Source organism: Elephantulus edwardii, unplaced genomic scaffold (assembly GCF_000299155.1).
Source record: "Elephantulus edwardii isolate Elephantulus edwardi_28Jun2011 unplaced genomic scaffold, EleEdw1.0 scaffold00004, whole genome shotgun sequence".
NCBI lineage: Eukaryota > Metazoa > Chordata > Mammalia > Macroscelidea > Macroscelididae > Elephantulus > Elephantulus edwardii.
The window spans coordinates 10,584,496-10,605,399 of NW_006399754.1; the positions used below are offsets into that span (position 1 = coordinate 10,584,496).

The 20,904-nt window shown below is 44.6% G+C and overlaps 1 protein-coding gene across 1 annotated transcript in view; it reads right to left on the reverse strand.

The window, feature by feature from the left end:
- Nucleotides 1–1,090: 1,090 nt before the first annotated feature.
- ATP12A (ATPase, H+/K+ transporting, nongastric, alpha polypeptide) overlaps nt 1,091–20,904 on the reverse strand; it is a 30,325-nt gene continuing 10,511 nt past the window's right edge. Inside the window, exons 8-22 of the mRNA XM_006879554.1 lie at nt 19,449–19,647; nt 19,189–19,298; nt 16,447–16,581; nt 12,273–12,465; nt 9,620–9,795; nt 8,619–8,755; nt 6,659–6,809; nt 5,615–5,783; nt 5,371–5,525; nt 3,354–3,477; nt 3,059–3,204; nt 2,072–2,205; nt 1,770–1,871; nt 1,206–1,297; nt 1,091–1,119 (exon numbers count right to left, since the gene is read on the reverse strand). Coding sequence (XP_006879616.1) covers nt 1,091–1,119; nt 1,206–1,297; nt 1,770–1,871; nt 2,072–2,205; nt 3,059–3,204; nt 3,354–3,477; nt 5,371–5,525; nt 5,615–5,783; nt 6,659–6,809; nt 8,619–8,755; nt 9,620–9,795; nt 12,273–12,465; nt 16,447–16,581; nt 19,189–19,298; nt 19,449–19,647 — 2,052 coding nt within the window. The remainder of the gene's footprint in view (nt 1,120–1,205; nt 1,298–1,769; nt 1,872–2,071; nt 2,206–3,058; nt 3,205–3,353; nt 3,478–5,370; nt 5,526–5,614; nt 5,784–6,658; nt 6,810–8,618; nt 8,756–9,619; nt 9,796–12,272; nt 12,466–16,446; nt 16,582–19,188; nt 19,299–19,448; nt 19,648–20,904) is intronic.

Consider the following 20,904-nt stretch of genomic DNA (forward strand, 5'->3'; position numbering starts at 1 on the left):
TGAGTCAGCATATGGCTTCACCCCTGGGGTGGAGAAAAGTGACGGCCGTAGCCACGTGAATGGAAGAAATGTTTAGCCAAATAGAACTTGGGCTCTGTCAGAGCAGGTCTGGATTGGGTGTGCGACAGGTGGGAAAGCTGGGGAAATGACTTGCCCTACATGTTAAGGAGCTGAGGCCTCGTGGGAAGGGGGAGATGTTGCTAAACAAAAGGCTGTGTCTCCAGCAGCTGGGATTTACCAGCATCTCTGAGAGTGAAAGACGGGTAGTGGAATCGACTGGAACACAGTAAGGCTGAGTTTTTAAGTTGCTGCTTGCTGAAGATGTATCCCCCTTCCTGACTCAGAACTGTGGGCAGAGCAGCAGACAGCATACAGAGCAGGGACAGGGTTGAGGAGAGAGTTCAAAACAGAAATCCTACATTTTCGGACCTTCTGTAGATAAAAAAATTTAAAAATAAGAACAAAGTACTAGGAAAAAGGAAAGGAATGCCATTGATAAGACGAACTGGTGAGGTGGTGAGAACTGGAGCTGGGGGGGTGACGTCGTCAGGAGAACGGTCTCAGACGGTTGGGAAGGTATCTCAGAGTCAAGCTCGAGGTTGTCTGTGTGCTGACTCCTCCTGCAGACCTTGAAATGCATGATCCTCTTTCTGAGTAAGTGGAATATGAAAACAAGGTGCCCCAAGAATTCCTAGAACTCTTAGGGTAATCGTTGGACTTTATAAAGAGAGTGAGGAATGGAGGTTTTAAGCAAACCAATCCAGATCTGAAGGCGTAATAAGATCTCAGCAGACATGAGTTACACAAGACTTAAAACTTATTTACATATACACATGTTCTCTACCCCATATCGTTAGAGTGACAGTCATATATTAAAGACAGGAGATAGAAAAAAAATATATATAAATAGTTGATTCTCAGCTGTAAAGTATAAAACATCAGTTGAGTATTTTGCACAAATTTCCTTTCTTCTCTTGTATGAATGAATCCAGATGGTGTTTCCTTTGCTCAAGAGCTCTCCAGGTTCATGGTGAAAAGATGAAGAACATCACCAAGGTGCACTTGGGAGACTTGGGAAATAAGGATGGTCTTAATAGTACATGTTCTTATCCCACCAACCTGGAGGGTGAAAAAAAAAGGTCATTAGAAATAAATTGAAGTGAGTTGGCACGGGTAAGCAAAGCCTCAAAAATCAGACAGCTTACTTCCAGGGTAGAGCCTGATGAAAAGTTTCCGTATTTCATCGTAAACCCAGATCAGAATAGCATATGGCACAACCACAAACCAATACTGAGCCCTGGAAAAAGAAGAGAGACATGTGAGTGCCTGTGCACCCCAAGGAATGGTGCTGCAACCCCAATGATGGACAGACAGATTCCTGTTTCTTTTCCCTGCCTTCCTGAAAATAACAAAGTCAACAGGACATAGAATATCGATGAAGAGTCTTCAAGTTAAAGAAAACCTTTGACCAACACAGAACTGACTTAAAATTGTTCTCCCTTTGGAAGGATTTAAAAGTTCTGCAATCTTAATGTTGAATTACTTTCCCTCTTTTGTGTGTGTGTGTGTGTGTGTGTGGGTGTGTGTGGGTGTGTGTGTGTGTGCGCTGTCGAGTCAGATCTGACTGGCACAGGAAGAGATTGTACATTTTTCTCCAGCAGAGCATCTGGTGGATTCAAACTGTGCACCTTTGGGATTACAGCGCAGCTTCTTGCCATTAGGCCACCAGAGCTCCCTTCCTTTCCCTCTTGGAAACAAGGTGAACTCACCGGAGCACCGTGAAACTCAGGGCTGTGACACTCCCCAGGCCGTAGGAGAGGATCAGGGCGATGATGATCTGTGAGGCTATCCCGACCCAAATGACTTTATTTCTGCAAGACACAAAACCAAGCAGATTCTGCATGTCACATGGGGCTCCGATGCTGCTGCCCAACAGCCTGAAGCGACCCAACAGAGTTGACAACTGGTGCATTAAACTCAGGCTATAGTTGGGGTCTCTGAAGCCACAGACCTCTGAGCCATTGGCATTGTGAGGCCGGAGTTAAACTGTGAGATTAGACGCCATCCATACCTGAAGAGTCCCTGCTGGAAAACAGAATTTCTCCGGGTTTTCCTGATGATCACATCTGCTATTTGCTGAATTGTGATGGCAGCGAAGAAGGCTGTGTAGCCTGTCCATTCCAGGTACTGCCTCTGATACCTTGTCTGTTAGAGAGCAGAGGCAGAGGAGACCATGAGACTCGGGACAGAAAACTTGAGGGTCATTCCAACGCAGCTCTAGAAAGTTTTACTCCTTTCCCTACCCCACTAAGACAGACAGTGGATTGCCTCTCTGTCTTTAGAAAGAAATATTTTCCCCCTTCAATCAGGTGAGGAGGGAGAGGATGCTGATTTAATATTGTTTTTGTCCAATTGTGGGTGTCGTTGCACTGTTGAGTCTTCGATGTTGTTATGTATCATGTAGTTGGACTGACTGATAGTGTTTAAGAGTTTTCAGAGGGTATAAATCTCACGAGAGGGAAAAATCCCATCTTTCTCCTGAGGAGCAGCTGGTAGATTGAAATCTCTGTCCTGGGGCCGGCAGTGTAACTTCTTCTTAGGCCACCAGAGTCCCCTCAGTCTTCTATTCCAACTGAAAAACTAACGTTAAAAGGATTTAGTTCTTGGGGAGCTCTGGTGGCCTAGTGGCAAGAAGCTGCACTGCAATCCCAGAGGTGTGCGATTCAAATCCACCAGATTCTCTGCTGGAGAAGGAGAAACAATCTCCTCCTATACCTGTCAGATCTGATTTGACAATGTACACACACACACACACACACACACACACACACACACAAATAAATAATAAATAAAAAAGAAAAGAAAAGAAAAAGTTAGTTGTTGGGATCTAATCTGAGAGATGCGGTCGAGTCTTGGCAAAGGCCAAACACTGTGTCCACAAGCTTTAATAAACGGGAAATGTTTCACTGCCTTGGGAATGAATTCAGGCAAAGGACGTTTCAGAGCAAGACCCTGAACAAGGGGACGACCACCAATGGGAGCTTTCCTGTCTCCTTACCCACTCCTGCCCATAGCTGTCTTCCAAGTCATTCACGTCGTCTTTTTCCCACTGTACTCGCAGGCCAATGAGACGGCTGGGTCTAAATCCAGCCTGTGCGTAAACAGTGAAATAAACAACAAAGGCTCCCACAGCTTGCATGAGGCCTAAAACATGAGAGAAAAAGAGATGGTGCTTTAGAATTTTTCTCTCCAATTTCTCTTCCCATCCCTGTCCCATCTGTAAGGGTGGGGAACCCCCACAGCTGTGACTGTATCCAGGGGCGGTTCCTCATGTGGCAGGGTCCCGATCATACCAATGTGCAGGTAAGAGTAGAGGGCGAGCGGTGCGTTGACCAGTCTGTCCTTCTTTTTGTGACGAGGCTTCCTGTTCATGATGTCGCTTTCTGCTTTCTCGTATGCCAGGGCAACAGAGGGAATCTAGAGAGGAGAGAGAGGTCCTGACTCAGAAAGTGAGGGCACAGCAAGGGTGAGGACTGCTGCGGGCTGGTGGCATGGGCTCTGTGGATAAAGGGTTCATTATATAGAGTTTTAGAACAGCCAGCTTTAAAAATCATTCTGTCTTCTCTGCACTGGGAGCAGCTTTCCTGCCACAGCCCCTCATCCCCTGAAAATGTATGCCTGCACCAAGTCTGTGTCCACCGCTTCCCCGGTCAGGAGCCCCTCTCAGCTGCTGGGCCGTCCACTGTCTGCAGAGGGGCTGAAACTACCGGAGACACTGACAGATGAGGACTTGAGCTGCTTGACAGCCCCACGTCCCTTGATTTCATTTATCCCTGGTCGCAGCACCATCTCCAGATATACTGACACAGCAGCCAAGGTTTTTGTTTGTTTGCTTTGGTTTTTTTTTTGGGGGGGGCTGGGGCTGCCACAGTCAGAGTGGCCGGCTCTGGAGCTGGGATTGGGACTGTTTGGAAGCCTCATCATGGTTATGCCAGGAATCCTTCTCTGAAGCAGCGTCCATGCCATTCTGGCCTTTGCCCGCCCTGAGGCCATGGGGCTCTTTAGCCCGATGGTGGCCTTTCTGATCCTTTTCTCCACGTGCAGGAGCTGTCGCCACCTCCCACAGTGTGTTCATCTTCTCTCTCTGTGTCTCATCTACCATCTATGTTCCCTTCCCTGTAACTCCCCAGGAAGCCTGGGAAAGTGACTGGCTCAGGGTTTGACTGAGGGAAGATAAATAAGTACTGTATTAATAAGATGAAAAAGAATAAAAGTCACTGCTTCTTCCTATCATCGTTACGAAACAGTCTCTCCTCCTGTCCACCACTCCTCCCGCTATGGGCACCCTCCTGGACCACCATGCGATGCACTAGGAACAGTGATTATCAAACTCGGCACCATCAGGAAGCCCACCTGGCTGGCATGGAGCAGACCATTCGCCTGAAATTGTGGGGCCCTCAATTCCCCTAAGAGGTAAAGACATCTCTAGGGTCCTCTGCCATCTACTTGTTTGTTACCGTAGTTGGTTGTTAATTAAAACAACATGCTGTGAATGTGGGTTTTTCTGTGTGCTCTTTTTACCCTTTCACCTTGCAAACCAGGGCCGTGAGTATCCTCCAAAGAGCTTCCTGGTTTTTAAATGGATCCACACGAGTGAGCGGACAAATTTCAGGGAAGTTACATTAGGCTCATGCAGAGCACTGTGGTGCTCCTTCATACTGTAGAGCGGGTGGTGGCCAGAACCCACCCAGGCGGGCGGGCCTGAAGTCAAGCCCACCAATCAGCTTCCAGAGCATCACAGACCTTGAACATCCTATGAAGCCCCGTTCTTTGCCCAAATGGGGTCAACAACAACAACCACCACAAGTAACAAGAACAACTTCTGTCTGTGTTTAGGTAAAGGGTCCCAAGATCAGATTCTTTTACTTAAACAGGGATGGCTGTCTTTCTCACTTTCAGTCACTGAGCCCCAAGCACTGAGGAACTATTTTTTTTTAAATTATTTTTGTGTGAGTGTACCGTCAGATCAGATCTGACTGGTACAGGAGGAGATTGTCCCGCCTTTTCCCGGCAGAGCATCTGGTGGATTCGAACCGTGTGCTTCTGGGATTGTAGTTGCAGCTCCTTGCCACTAGGCCACCAGAGCTCCCCTTGAGGGGCTATTTTGGTGACAGTTCACCTTCCCAGAAGAAGAGGGAGGCACACAGGCAGAACTGTACAAAGGCTTTTCTGGAGGGTGAAGAACTCATGTCTTAAAAAGCTCGCCCATGGAATGAAGTGACCAGGATACGAGCAGAACCACCCAGCCTGGATCTAGCTGAAGGTTTCATTCAAAGCGTTCATACAGAAGCCCCCTTTGGCACTACTTACGATGTCCGTGCCCAAGTCGATGAACAAAATGGTGATGGTGCCCATGGGAAGGGGGATCCCGATAATAATGTAGATCAAAAAGGGGCAGAGCTCAGCGATGTTCTTGGTCAAGGTGTAAGCGATCGTCTTCTTTAGGTTGTCGAAGATCAGACGGCCTAGTGTAAAAAAAGGTGTTTTTACTGGTTTTGCTTTTAATCCCCTGGAGACTCCCTCCCTTGGGAAGGCCACAGGAGACCTTGTTTACCTTCTTCCACCCCTGTGACGATCGATGCAAAGTTGTCGTCTAGTAGCACCATGTCAGCTGCATTTTTGGCTGCATCAGAACCTGATATGCCCATGGCGATGCCAATATCTGCCTTTTTTAGCGCCGGAGAATCATTGACTCCATCCCCGGTCACAGCAACCACTGCACCCTGGGGGGACAGGTAAGTGAACAGATGCAGGTGACCACAGGTGTGGCAAGAACAGAAACTCAATTTCAATTTAAGACTAGGAAAATTCCTGGGGCTGAAGTGAAAGGTTGATTTGGGGGTGGGGGGTGGGAATCTAAAGCCAGGAAATCCAAACAATAAGAATATAAATTCTAAATAAGATGAAGCCACATAATAAAACCAATGTGTGTGATTTGTTGAAGTAGACAGGGGCTGCGTGTTACATTTTTCCTTTTTTTAAAATTTTATTATTTTTACGTGTACTGTCAAATCAGATCTGACTGGTACAGGAGGAGATTGCCCCCTCCTCCAGCAGAGCATCTGGTGGATTTGAACTGCCTACCTCTGGGATTGCAGTTCAGTGTCTTGCCACTAGGCCACCAGAGCTCCCCACATTTTTCCTTTTCAAAAAAAAATTTATTATTTTGTGTGTGTGTACCATCAAATTGGATCTGACCGGTATAGGAGATTGTCCTTCCTTTCCCGGCAAAGCATCTGGTGGATTCGAACCACGCACCTCGGGGACATTTTCCCATTTCTAAAAGCCTGCAGACCCACCCCTTCCACAGGGCCCAGATGTTCTGGCAGAAGTCCTGGTTCTGATCACACAGTTCCGAGAAGCAGCTTGGGTTCTTTACCATGCAGTGTGACAGGGTCTGTGGCCATCCCTTTCTAACATGAACCAGGACAGCAGGGCGGCACATAAGCCCAGGGAGAGGGCACAGAGGTGAAACGACAGTGGGATTGAAGAGCCTTCTCTGAGAGTGTTCAGATAGCCCAGGTGTGAGACATAGCTCTGTGCTGACAATCCGCCCTCCCCCTCATGACAGTGGTTCCTGGCCATCGTCCCCACTCACCAGTCTCTGACAGCCTTCCACTATGAACAGCTTCTGTTGGGGGGACGTCCGGGCAAAGACAATTTCTGAGTGATTTGCAAGGATCTCATCAAGCTGTCCTGGGCTCATGCCGCTCAGTTCCATGCCGGTCACCACGGCAGCTCTAGCGTCCCTAGGAGGGTCAGGGGCAGCAGGTGAGACCAGGCCCAAACAGAAGGCTCTGTACAGCATGTGGGCTGGGGCTACTGTGACAGTACATGGCACCAAGTCTCCCCAGCGCCTGGGAGGCTGAGAGAAGGTGATCAGAATTCATGGGGGCAGCTTAGTCTCCACTATAAGACAGTAAATTGAGGCTCAAAAAAATGAAGTGAAAAAAAAAAAAAGTAAGTAATTTTTTTGGTATCACAGAACAGTAGCAATAAAAAGGCCAAACAGCCTATTCATTATGGGAATGTGAGGAAATGGTTCTTCTTGGGAAGTGCTTAGGAAAGTAGAAACTGCCTTTTGAAAAGCATTAATAGGTAAATGAGTATCCACTGCAAAATTTTTTGTATGTTTGAAAATTTTCTTCATAGATCACTGGATAACCTTTTGGGTCCTGGAGTTAAGCCTATGCCAGTCCTAGGTAATCATTCTGCTGTTGTTATTCATTTGAGGTGAAGAATGTCTGCTCTATGCAAAGTGCCCCAAAGAGAGAAAATCTCTCCTGTCTGCTGAGACAGAACAGTGCGGTCACAGGGACTGTGGCTCTGAGTAGCTGCCCTTTCTAAGACTCTTCAAAGCTGTCCAGCGATGAACTGAAACAGAGTCTACATTAATCTTGTCAGCGTTGTGGTCCCCTCAGACTGCTCACTCACCAACTCAGTGGTGATCCAGAGAAAAGAGCCTGGGAGCCTCTTCAGCTTTTGATAATGTTGCTGTACCCAGAGGTGGTGATGCTGTTTCACTTTCTTACTTGGTCATTAGCTTATTCTCCAGCATTGCTCTATTCCTAGAGAATATAAAGGTGCCTAGTGGCAAGAAGCTGCACTGCAATCCCGAAGGTGTGGGGTTCGAATCCACCAGATGCTCGACTGGAGGAGGGGGCAATCTCCTCCTGTTCCAGTCGGATCCAATTCAACGGTTCACAAGAAGAAGAGCGGGGGGAAAGGTTTACTAAGTTTTCCTCTTTTCTCCTCTCCAGAATATTTTTTAACTTCAGACTTTGATGCATTTAAATTACAAGAACCATATCCTGGAAGTCCCTCTGACTTCCCAGCTCAGACTAGTTATCTTCTTCCACCATTCCTTGTGCGTTTCCTTCTTTATTCATCATTATCACATCACAATCAGTGGGCTCTTCCTGACTCTGAGTAGCGTGTAGTCTCCCGAAGGCACTGAAGATTGTCCATGTCAGTTGTCACTACTGTCCCAGAGTTCAGCACAGTGCCTGGTATACAGCCGGTAGTCAACAAACAGTTGTTAAAGCACCTCATAAAAAGTGGGAAGATGGATGACTGGATGGATGGATAGAAAAGGATGGGCAAGCTTAAAAGAATTAGGAGAAATAAGGAAAACCTGATGAGGTTTTATTAGTCCTAATTATACAAAATCATCAACGTATTAGGGCAAGTAATTTCACACAAATTCTTTATTTACACTCTCTCACTCTAAAGTGGGTAAGGCTTTATTTATGTCCACTTCATTGGGAGTTTGACAGACTGTTGTTGTTAGGTGCCATCGAGTCACTATGATACATAGCAACCCTAAGAAAAGCATTTAGACTAAAATAGTATTCATGAGTGTCAGTACAGAGCCTGGCGTGTGAGTCGTGTCTTGAGTAAATGAACAGATATGCACATTATGGGTCCAATCAGTCTAATATTACCTTCTGAGGATGCTTTGCCAAAGACGATTTTGCTACAGAGAACACAAATCTTTGGACTATCAGGGGCCCAAGTGAAGGAACTTGAGTGTCTGCTAAACTGGCTCTGGTGCTTACCGTTTGTTAACTTGTTCCACGGCAACGTTGAGGCGTTTTGCAATGTCCTCCACTGTCTCACTGTTGGCGGAAATGATCCCGACGCTCTTGGCAATGGCTTTGGCTGTGATGGGATGATCACCTGTCACCATGATAACCTAGAACACAATGAAGAAGGCATAGGGACAATGAAGGCCTGCGGTAGCTAAAGTAAGAACAACTCCATACTGCCTTCTCCACCCTCACGCGTAAAGGAGCTCTGCCTTAGTGGTAAGAAACTGCGCTGTCAACTCAAAGGCACACGGTTCAGATCCACTCGCTACTTCATGAGTCAACTCCTATGAGATTTACTGTCTCTGAAAACCTGCTGGAGGGTCAGCTATGGGTCGGTATTGACATGATGGCACGCAGCCACCACCACCACCACCACGCCTTGGAAGAGCACGACTGGCTTGGGATTCTTGTGGTTTGCCGTAGCGGACCACTCTTGATTTACAACTGTCTGGCAAGGGTGGATACCAGTGGATCACCTCCCGCTCCTGAATTTCTGACATTACAGTAAAGCCCTTTCCCTCTGCTGTTGTGAAGGGACTTGGAGATGTCTATTTGGAGCAGTGTCACATTCCTTCCACTGTCATAAGGCACAGTGACATAACTCAAAGGTAGCTCAAAAAGCATAAAGACAAATGGATACGGAGGCTGATCCTTAAGCTTAAGCAAGAACACCTTTAACTGTCCACCATGGTCTGGGATAAGATAGGGCCTCTCCACAACACAAAGACATAGCTGCCCTCGCACTACAATGAATGCTCTGATTTATTCCACGTAGACGTATCATTTTGCTTTTATGGGATAGCTACAAAAAAATCCTCATTAAGTAGAGTTAAAGAAGAGAATTGCCTTATTTCCATAAAAATCCCTGCTCATTTACATAAAAATACTGATCATCTTCTACAGTGCAAGGTCTTAGAGATTCAACGGAACATATATGGGATTTCTTGAGCCAGGAGAGCCAAACCCACCTTGATCCCAGCACTCCGGCATTTGGTGACAGCATCGGGCACCGTGGACCGAGGGGGATCAATCATGGACAAGAGTCCCACAAAACAAAGGCTGGACGTGGGGAAGTTCATGGTGTCTGTGTCAAAGGAGTAGGTTTCTGGAAACTTATCCGCTGGCAGGTAGAGATGACAGAAACCTAGAGTGGACATGAGTTTGGAAAAGTAAATGAAACTAGAATAAACCCTGATGGAAGGAATTGGAGGAGCACCCTGATACGCTCCCCGTGCTTGAATGCTTTACCATTGTGGGCTTAAAGTTATTATTTTGTATTCATAACCATTGATGTCTAGTCGATTTTGACTCACGGTGACCTCCCACTGGTTTCTGTCTACTTCTTCATGGGAGCAGACTCTCCCATTTTATTCCTATAGAGCAACTGGTGGATTTGAACCACTGACCGTTAGGTTTGAACCTCAACATCGAACCCCCCAACACTGCAGGGGTCAGAATTGATTCATCTCCTTCAATTCCGCATGGTTTTAGAAAGACATATTTGATCCCCAAGTCATCTGCGGTGTTTCCGTTAGGCTCCATGTTATGCTCTAGGGATAGGAAGGCCAGGCCTTTGCTTCCTGGTAAAGAACTAAAGATTCCCCAGGTCGGGAGGCAGAGATAGAGACCAAGAACACTAAACCGCAGTCAGTGCGTGCTACAGAGCCTGGTTACATTCGTGCTGCCTGAGGAGTCAGGAAAGGCTTTACCAAGCAGGTGACATCTAACGTTTGAGCTGGATCCTGAGGAGAGGAGGTGTTAGATGTTTTTCAGGGACACACAAGCGGACTGCGGGGTGGGAGACCATTTTAGAAAGAGAAAGGAGCATATGCCACTGCACAGACTTGTCAGGGGAGTAATAGGAAGTTCAGTCATTAAGCAAGAGAAGAGAGAAGGCTAGAGAAGGAAGAGGTAGGCTGAGGGCATCTCTAGCAAGCTGAGGAAGAGGGTAGTCTGTGTCTGATGGGACTTCTAAGATCTCATGATTGTCTCATCAGCTTTCATATTCCATCTCTTCTCAGCATGGCTCACTATTTTACAAATTTCAATAAAGCACAGACTTTGGTAGGCCGCATCTGAGGTTGCTGGAGTGACCTTAGACAACAGATGGATAGCAATCTTGGGTTGAAAAAGATTACCCAGTCTTGTGGAGTATTTAGCACACATTAAATCATTATCATCTCATTTGTATTTTTTATCTACTCTAGAAACTCAAGATCTACTTTACAAACACATTCTGCAGATTCCAGCATCTCCACTGGCAAAAACTTTAATGTTTAATGACCCTTCTCATCAACCATTACTTTCCATTAACTTGAACTTATTCTGTTGTTCTAAGCTGATGTTCTTTCATCATCAGTCCATGATTCTCACAGTGGAACAAGCAGCCCCTTATCACCTTAAATAGCCTGGTATTTCTAAGAGTTCTTCTAACATTTCCCACCTCAGCTACTAGCATTTCTTTTTTCCCCAGTCAAACAGACTTTTTTTGTCAAAAATGTCTATTTTTTCCCCCAAAATGCTTTTCTCCTCTTGCACAGATGTAGTCAATCTTATTCCTATGCAGCCCATTAGGAAATCGTTGGAAAAGCTCAGTGTCAGCAGTCAAAAAAAAAAAAACAAAAAAAAAAAACCCCAAAAACCCTAGACTAGGGGCTACTGGGACTAGGCTTTGGGTTGGACTGTGGGTCAGACCATCAATTACTCATGTGCAAGTTCAAATTGAGGATGAAGAAAATCAAAACAAGTCTACGAGAACTGAAATACAATCTTAAATCTATTCTATCTGACTTTCAAAACCATCTTAAGAATGAGTTTGAAGCGTTGAACACCAATGATCGAAGACTAGCTGAGCTGTGGGATGATATCAATGATTTCTCCTCTAAGTAGCTTCTAAGTCCTGCCAACCCATATCCATGAAATCTCTTGCACCTCACCTTCCACATCCTCACTGCCATGGAGACACTTCCCATTCTCCTTCACCTACATGAGGACAGCCTCCTCCTACTTAATCTCAAGTCTCTCCTCTTCTGGTTAACCATCTTGCACGCTACTGCTGAACACTCTCTTTAAAAACACACCAAAACGTCATCAGCTCATGTCTGATGCAAAACCTTTAACATCTGTCCACAAACTGCAGCGTGAAAGCCCGAGTCCTCTCCCACCCCCTCACCCAGTCTTACTGGCCTGTGGCTGCCCTCCCTCACGCCCCTGTGACCCCCAGCACGGGAGGCTGCCTCAGCAACGCCTGCCTCCATCCCTCACCCATTCTGCCTGTGTGCTCTGCCTCATGTTCTCTCTTCACTGCGTTCTTTCCCCAGCCTCCCTTCAAATGGTTACCTGTCATCCAAGGCCCAGTTTAGAACATAACTCCTTTCATTAGATCTCCTCTGATGTTACCTCTTGAAAGTGACCCCAACTTTGCCTTGTACTCTCAAATACATATCTTTGGCTAAGTGCTTATCTTCACGTTTGTTATGTTCATTATTCACACGGAGGCCACATCTCCTCGACTAAATAATGCATTGTTCAGAGATGCCCGCCTTGCCTTGGGCCCTGGTTGAAGGTCAGAGTCTTGCACCTATCGAGTGATGACTAAGAGTTCTGGTCGCCCAGCCTCACCCAGCACACGCTCGCCCATGCCTCCGAGCTCCATATACGCTGTGTGGAAGGCCTCAGCCGTGCTCTCATCCAGGGGCTGCTCCTGGCCATTGATCATGATGGTGCTGCACCTCTCTAAGATCCTCTCGGGCGCCCCTTTCATCACCAGGAGGAAGCGTTTGTCACCGGGGTCATCCGTCTCATGGATGGAGACCTGGGAAGAGAGAAAGAACTGACCATGTAATAACCATACAGCAGGTTCCCGATTCTGCCTTCATTACTCAGACGTGAAATGGACAAAAGCTTTTAAATACTAACATGACAAGAAAGTGCAAACCATCTCTTTCTTCTTATTAGGTTACTCGTCCTTGAGATATAAAGAAGAAAGAGTAATTGTGCTCTATCCTCTTTGTCTTGTGGCCAAGCTACAGACTTAGCCTTAAAGCAAAGAGATACACGGAGGCCGAAACCAAACTAAACGGAGCGTGTCTTTCAAACAGTGGTATCTGTAGAGAAATCCACAAAGACCAGACAGATATGGCTCTAAGTCTGGGACTTAAACAAGCCCCTTGAGATGTTGGGCCTTGAACAAGATCTCTTGGGGTTTTTGCCAGAGAAGCATTAGGACTTCATGTATCAATTCCTGTCTTGACTTCTGTGTTATGAGCAGCATTCCTATAGACAGCACTTCTCTGAGCTCAGGCATGCAGGTGAGGAGGAATTCCCCTTCCTCTTAGGATTGAACCATGGTAATGTCCGGATGTCAGAGAACATGACAGGAGTGTAAGAACGTAGGCATTGCCATGCACAACCTTTCTAGAGAACAGTTAAGTAAAAGATGCCACAATTATATTACGAATACCTTTAATAGCAATTCTGCTTCCAGACTTATCCTAGTAAGAAAACTGAGAAAATATGCTGTTGTTATGTGCCGTCAAGTCGCTTGTGACTTATAGTGGCTCCATGTGCAACAGCCCGAAACCCTGCTCTATCCTGTGCCAACCTTATCCCATTACCCCAGTCACTGAATTGATCCATCTCATCGAGGGTCTTCTCTTATGCTGTCCCTCCACCCTCTCAAGCATGATGTCCCTTCCCATGGACTGGTCCCTCCTTGCAACATGTCCAAAGTATGTCAGGTGAAGCCACAGAATCCTTGCCTCCAAGGATCAGCCTAGTCTTACCCTCTCTAGGATGAACCTGATTGTTTTCCTAGCAGTCCATGGTGTATATTCAATACAATTCTCCAATATAAAATGAGTAGCCCTTATACAGTCCTTATATCAGGCACTTTTCTTAAGCAGTCCATATAACTTTAAAGAAACTGGAGTATTTGAAGAAAACAAATTAATTATAAGGAAAAATTATGATTTTGAGTCCGTCAGTTGATTTTAAATCAGTAGTTTTTATACTGATGCATATCAGAGGTGAGTAGAATTGGAAAACAAAATAATGCCAAGGAGAATAATGCCAGGGTTTTTTTATGGACAGGCAAAAATATAAACAAGACAAACTACTCACCATCTTCTTATCACCATTATTTTCTGAAATAATTCTCATCTCACTGACATCAATGAAGCTGCCACTCACAGAGACACCCCCCCCCCGCCCCAGGTTTTGAGGCTAAATCCCAGTGGAAGGACATTACTCCCCCTTCTCCGGCAGAGTCACCAGTAGATGTGGACCATCTTTGGGTCAGCAGTACAACTTGCTATAAGGCTACACCACCAGAGCGCCCTTCTGGAAGAGAGTGCATTTTAAAATGTAAAGCAGGACAAATAAGAGTAGACACTTTTCTCATGTGTTGTCTATAATAGGAGACACTTTTCTATAGTGTGTACTGTGTGTCAGGCTCTGTTCTAAACATGCTGAGTCACAAGAAGCCCACACAGGGACGCTGTCTGTCGCTTAAGTCCCAATTCTGTGAGGGCTGTATTTTCCCTTAACGTTCTGTACAGACTGTGAAATCTGCTTTCCTTCTCATTTCTCACCGACTAGTGTGCCTTTACTCTGAGAAGTGGAGCCGCCTCAGGATTCTGAAACCTTGGAAGATGAACTATCACAGTCCTCAAGGGCATAGACTACCTATATTTAAATCCTGGTTCTGTCCCTTATTAGCTAATTCTATCATGACAGATGGAGAAGAGACTGAGGTTGTTAACAGTTAAAGTTTGCTCGGTTCCGCAATCAACACCCTTGACACAAGCAGTCAGGAAATAAAAAAGACGAATTGCATTGGGAAAATCTGCTGTCAAAGACCTCCCCAGAATTCCAAGAAGCAATGATGTCAGTCTAGAGACTAAGGTGCACCTGATCCAGGCCATGGTCTTCGTAATTACATTCTATGCATTAGAAAGCTGGACATGACTAAGGATGACAGAAGAATTGACGCCTTAGAGCTATGGTTCAAGAGTCTTGAACATACCGTGGACTATCAAGAAAACAAATAGGTCTATCTTAGAGAAGGTGAAACTGAGTTGCTCCTTGAGTTAGGACTTTGAAGCTCTATTTTGCATACTTTGGGCACATGGCCAGGAGGGACCAGTCCTGCTTCTTGGAGATAATGCTCGGAAAGGTGGAGGGACAGCACAGGAGAGGAAGAGCCCAGATGAGACGGATCGATACAGTAACTGGTGTAGTGGGAGTAGGTTTGTTGGAATCAGTGAGACTGGCTCAGGACAGGGCAGGATTCAGAGCTCTAGTACAAAGGGTCACTAGACGGTGGAATAATGGTACCTGTACACAGAGTTGTGAGAACTTCATTATTTAGTAATGTTAATTATTATACAAAATACTTACCACATAACAGCTACTCCTAACTCTTGCTCGTTTAGACTGCTGTGGCTTTGTGGTTAGTAGGGAGCGACACTTAGTGAAAACACCGCACTTCTCTGGTTGTTCAAATCCACCAGCTGCTCCAGGGAAGAAAAAGGGGCAATCTCCTCCTGTGCAGTTCACAGTCTTCAAAAGCCCACTGGAGGGTCAGCTAGGAGATGCTCCCAACTCAACAGCAATGACTTTGACTTCTGACACACACTATTTTTAGTTTTGTTTTGAATCAGAGATTTTAAATACATATTTTTGTTAGCTGGCTGTTTAAATATAATTCTTTATTGGTCCATTAACTACAAAGAAAGCACTTGGCTGTCAACCAAAAGGTGGGTGATTTAAATCCACCCACCAAATGACTCTACAGAAGAAAAACTTGGCAATTTGCTCATGTAAAGAAGACAGCTAGGGGGCACTGGTGGCCTACTGTCAAGAAGCTGCACTGCAATCCCAGAGGTTCACGGTTCGAATCCACCAGATGCTCTGCTAGAGAAAAAGGGGCAATCTCCTCCTGTACCAGTCAGATCTGATTTGACGGTACATGCACAAAAAATAATAATATTTTTAAAATCAATAATAATAATAAAAAGAAGACAGCCTGGCAAATCCATGGGGCACAAAACTTTCACAGTGGATCGCTCTATGAATAAAAACTGATTTAAATCCCACAAAGATCTTTGCAAAACCCCCTAATTCCTAAAATCCACCAAAACTAAGATAGATAGATAGATAGATAGATAGATAGATAGATAGATAGACAGATAGATAGATCACCAGAAAAGTCATAAAAACATGGTTCTTTCCTTCCATGCCACACTGCTATGCTAAGTCTAGGTCATCATCTCCTGCTGCCAGCTTTGCGCTCCAGGTGCAATCCCACCCGTAGCAGCTCTTGTCCTGCTCAGAAGAAGATGGAGATGGTGTGGCCACCCCTGCAGTGAGAGCACACCCTGATACTTTTCTACTTCTTGCACAATGGGTAGAAAGGAGGTCCCTACCGACAGCCAGCAGGCTGAATCAGATAATTGAAACCATGGAAGGCAAACCTCCAGATAATGAGGAACCTGTGTTTGTGTGTGATCCTGCATAGGCTTGGCCAGGTCTTCACAGGCTCTTTATCTTGTAAACTTTTTTCTCTAGCTTACTTCAGGAGAAGGAAGGCAGCGAGCTAATTTGGACTGAGAAACATGATCTGGGTTTATCAAAAAACCAGGATCCACACCCTTGAGGACTGTTTCTGTCTAGTATCATTCAATCTAGTATCATTCAGTCTAGTATCATTCAGCTTTTGTACAACCCAGCTGACACACGCAGACAGAAACAGGCTGGATGTCATGAATATTGCCAGTTGTGAGGAAAAACTCACCTGAAATTTGTTGGTCGAGTTAAAGGGGATTTCAGCTACTTTGTGGTTTCTTTTTCTGATTTCCATCACATCCCCTGAAATGACCTCGGAGAATTTCAAGAGAGCAGTTTCTGAGGCATCTCCAATCACAGTTTTCTGGGAATTAAGAGAAAGAAACATTTGCAGCACATAATCTAGTTCTTTTGTGACTGTTTTCAATGAACCAACTTGGCTTTTAGCACATGAGCACATGAACCAATTATGTTTCCTGACTAAACATTTACAATTCAGTTGGAGGGAAAAGATGATTGCTTACATGACACATAGTGAATGATTAAGATGATGATGGTCCCATCTGCGAGCATTACTGTTGTTGTTTTGGATTTTCAGAGGCAGTAACTTGCACTGCAGAAGACCGACCCTCCTTCTCCCATGGAGCAGCTGGTGGATTCAAACTGTGTGCCTACAGATTGGCAGTGCAACTCCTTACCACTAGGCCACTAGAGTTCCCTAGCATCAAAGATGCTCAAAGAAACTTTCTACTAGCTTTACTTGATGAGTGAAGGTATAAGAGTGGATGGATCCTAGTGAGAATTGCAGAAGGAAAGAACACGGATGTAGGATAAGATTGTGGAGAGTTGTGAGAGGCAGGCTGGCCACTAAATTAAAAAAAAACAAACCAAACAAACCCCAAAACATTACAAAGTATTATTCCAGAAAAGAAATGGCTCTATTTTTACATTACTTTTCTTCTCTAACTTATTTACTAGTTAAGTGGATGTAACCAAGATTTCTTTATTGCATAAGTGCTATTTACTGGAGTTTAAAGTGTAATTCGATGGCAATGTTAAATAAAAACAGTAGGTAAAAAAAATAATAAATTTGGTGGCGTGAAAGAATGACTGAAGAGGAATGAAGTAGATTCATGAAGGCAATTAAGATGTTGTAATGCTTATAAATAGATACAATGTATGGGTGATAAATGTAAAATTAGATACATTTTGAAGCACAAATAGTAAGACTTGGTGACTCAGTAGATGTGAGAGAGAGTTCTAGACAACTTCTAAAAGCATTGGCTTGGTGATAAACGGAGGGGTTGTCATAGAAAAACACAGCGTTTGGAGGAAGAAAGATAGGCACGAGTTTGAAGTTAGGCTGATTCAGGTGGGAGGAGTCAGAGGTAATGTGGTGAGAGTCTAACAGGAAGACATCTCTTCCCAGCAGAAAAAAAGTTTGCTGAAAATCCAGGGAGAAGTTAGGGTGAAAGATTAGAACTTCAGAGAAGTGAGAGATCTCGACAGAGAAGTGACTGTCAAAATGTGAACTGATGAGGTAGGTGCCTCACAGACGAAGGAAAACAAAAACCTGGAAAGGCAAAACAACTATGAGATATCATTTCAACCCAGTCAGAACAGCAACATTTAACAGAACAGCAAGCAACAAATGCTGACAAGGTTGTGGAGAAACTGGAACCCTTATTCACTGTTGGTGGAAGTGTAAAATGGTGCAACCACTATGGAAGGCAGTGTGGCGCTTTCTCAAAAAGTTGCAAATAGAGATACCATTTGACCCAGCAATTCCACTACTGAGAATATCCCCTAAAGAGACCATAACTGCCATCCATGCAGATATATGAACACCCATTTTTATTGTGGCTTTGTTCACAATAGCAAGGAGTTGGAAACAACCTAAGTGCCCCTCAACAAACAAATGGATAGAGAAGCTGTGGTATATTCACACAATGGAGTACTACGCTGCATTGAAAAACAAGGAACTCATGCAATATTATTAAAAATGGCTGACCCTGGAGGACCTTATGCTGAGTGAAGCATCTCAGTCACAAAAGGACAAATACTGCATGGTGCCACTGTTGTAAAATGGGACTGATATCGGAGTTGGGGGGAGAATGAGAAAGATGGGTTCAATAATGTATGCTACATTGAAACAGATGAGGGAGAGAACTGTTTAAAAGGGATATGTGATTAGGTATTTTTGTCATGACAGGAGTCCAGGGCGAAGGCTGAATAGTGGAGTGGATGGACCTGGGGGAGGGATTGTAAAACAATGAAAGAATTTTTCTTTTACTTTTCCAAGAGGGGAGTGTACTGTGGGGGTAGGGAGGATTGGGAGGGGAGAAAAGTGCAACAATGAATGAATGGAAATCCAAAGTCTCTGTATATTTTCATTGAAGTTAATAATAAATTTTTAAAAAACCCAATAGGAAGGTAAAATCTAATGGAAGAAGCATGAGCAGCAGAAAAGCCTGAAGAACATGGATTGAGTGACTTGTGAAGTGATGGAGGAGGAGGGAAGAAGGGGGTGAGGGAGACCGAGTTGGTCCCACTCCACCAGGCCCCGCTGTATCTCTACCTGCCATATTCCACTCAGGAAGAAGATGCCTTAAAGTAAGGTTGCTCACTGTCACCCACTCACACTTCAAATGCCTGTGAACAGCACCTGGACAATAACGGAATCTCGATCACATCCTCTTAACTAGTTAATAAGTTAGAGAAGAAAAGTCAGGTAAAAAACCATGTCTTTCAAAATCACCTAAGTCAATATTCTGAGAACCTTTAAGAAAGGTCCATGTATTTTCAAAGCTGGTTAGAAGGAAAGAGTTTGTCTTTCTAGCTTATGAGTTGGACTTGCTCTTATTAATCCAAACTTTACTCATAGGAGAGATTAAATCAAGCCCCAAATCCGGGCAGAGGAAGCTGCTTCAAACTGGCTGTGACTGAAGACCAAGTTCAGCAGAAGCTTTACCTTCATGATGGGCACATTTTCCTGTCCTGGCTTGAACTCAGCTCGGTTACACAGGGAAATTATCCTAGAGAAGGAGGCCCAGGTCCCAGAGCTCTGGTCAAAGGTTTGGTCTGGAAAACACACAATGGACAGCGGTGGTGTGACATGCTCTCAAACACGCTCCTGCTTAAATCATCATTTTAATGAGTCTGCACATTTAGTTCCACTCCTAAGCTCAAGTCCCCATCTTTGGCTCACGCTGACTGTTCCACAAGACTTACTTGACTGGGCTTCACTTGTATCGGCCCTGAAGATCTGATTGTCAAACCAGAGATGGGCCACAGTCATCCGATTCTGGGTCAGAGTCCCCGTCTTGTCGGAGCAGATGATGGAGGTGGAGCCCAGGGTCTCCACAGCCTCCAGGTTCTTCACCAAACAGTTCTTCTTGGCCATCCGCTTTGCTGTCAGTGACAACGTCACCTATATGGGAGACAGAAAGAACTCTTGAAAAAGGCATTGCTAAACAATCTCTGATGATGCTGATCAAAGGTACTATAAAAGAATCCAAAACAAAAAAGGGAAATACAGAATATAATTTTCAAATTCTCACGGATTCCAGATTTTCTGGAGCAATAGAATTAGGATGAATCTCTGAAATTTGGAGATGGTCTTTAAACCTTAAGCCCAAACTTCCTCTGCAAGTCTTAAGACCAAATAAGAAAAGAAAAAAGAAAAAACGTCTGCCTTGAACTCAAAATTTTAAGATCTGCCTCTACGGCAATGAACTTACAAAAGCAACCTGAAGGATGAGACAGGAACTTTGGAAGACAATGAGTTTGTGCAAATGAGGGAGGCAGGACTCAAGGAAGAACAGTAATAATGAGCACACCACGGCAAGAATGTAATCAATGTCCCGGAATTATACAAGGTGACATTGTGAAATGGTTGTGTGTTTGAACAACAACAAAATGTAGAAAAATATTTTTAAAAAGCATAAGAAGGAAGAGAGAACTACTTTGAGCACAATTCCAGGAACATAGAAATAGTCAAGTTTAGCTATGATTAAATTTTAGGAAAAAGTGAGACTAGTTTAAGGGCAGAAGTGAAGTAAAAGATCTAGCAGAATAGAACTACCAGCTTATAAGACTTTCATGCCAATTCTTTCAAGTAGGTTTTTGTCCCTTCAGTTTTTATAGAAAATGATCCTGAGGGATGTTAGGGTGGTCTGCACTCATGTATAAATTTGAATAAGAATTAGTGAGAACTGGGCTCTGATCAGGTGAGATTTGGGGTTTGATTCTGCTGTCACTCACTAGGTTGAGTATGTGTGAGAGATTCTGACTGCTCATGCTAAAAAAAAAAGAGTCCCTTGTTGCTTTGGGAAACCAGGAAGCATTTGCATTTCTTTTTCAGAGCACCAGGTTTTAAACTCCTTAATCTCATGTGGTTCTCTTGGGCCCAGTTTACTCAAATACAACCTCTGGGAGTCAGAAAAGACCTGGAGTTCAAAACATCTTCTGCCTTTGAGGCAGACACCACCATACAAGAACTAGATGTAAACCACCTTCACAGGGAACTGGAATTGGGAATCTTGTCCTTTCTCCACCTACAGGGCCTTCCACACAGAAATTGGGGGTGGGGGGAGAGCGAGGAGGCTGTGGCTTACAAGTTTTGGTAAAGAAGACCTAAAGTTGAACTTGGGGGGGGATAGGTACAGGAAAGAACTAAATTGCTTCA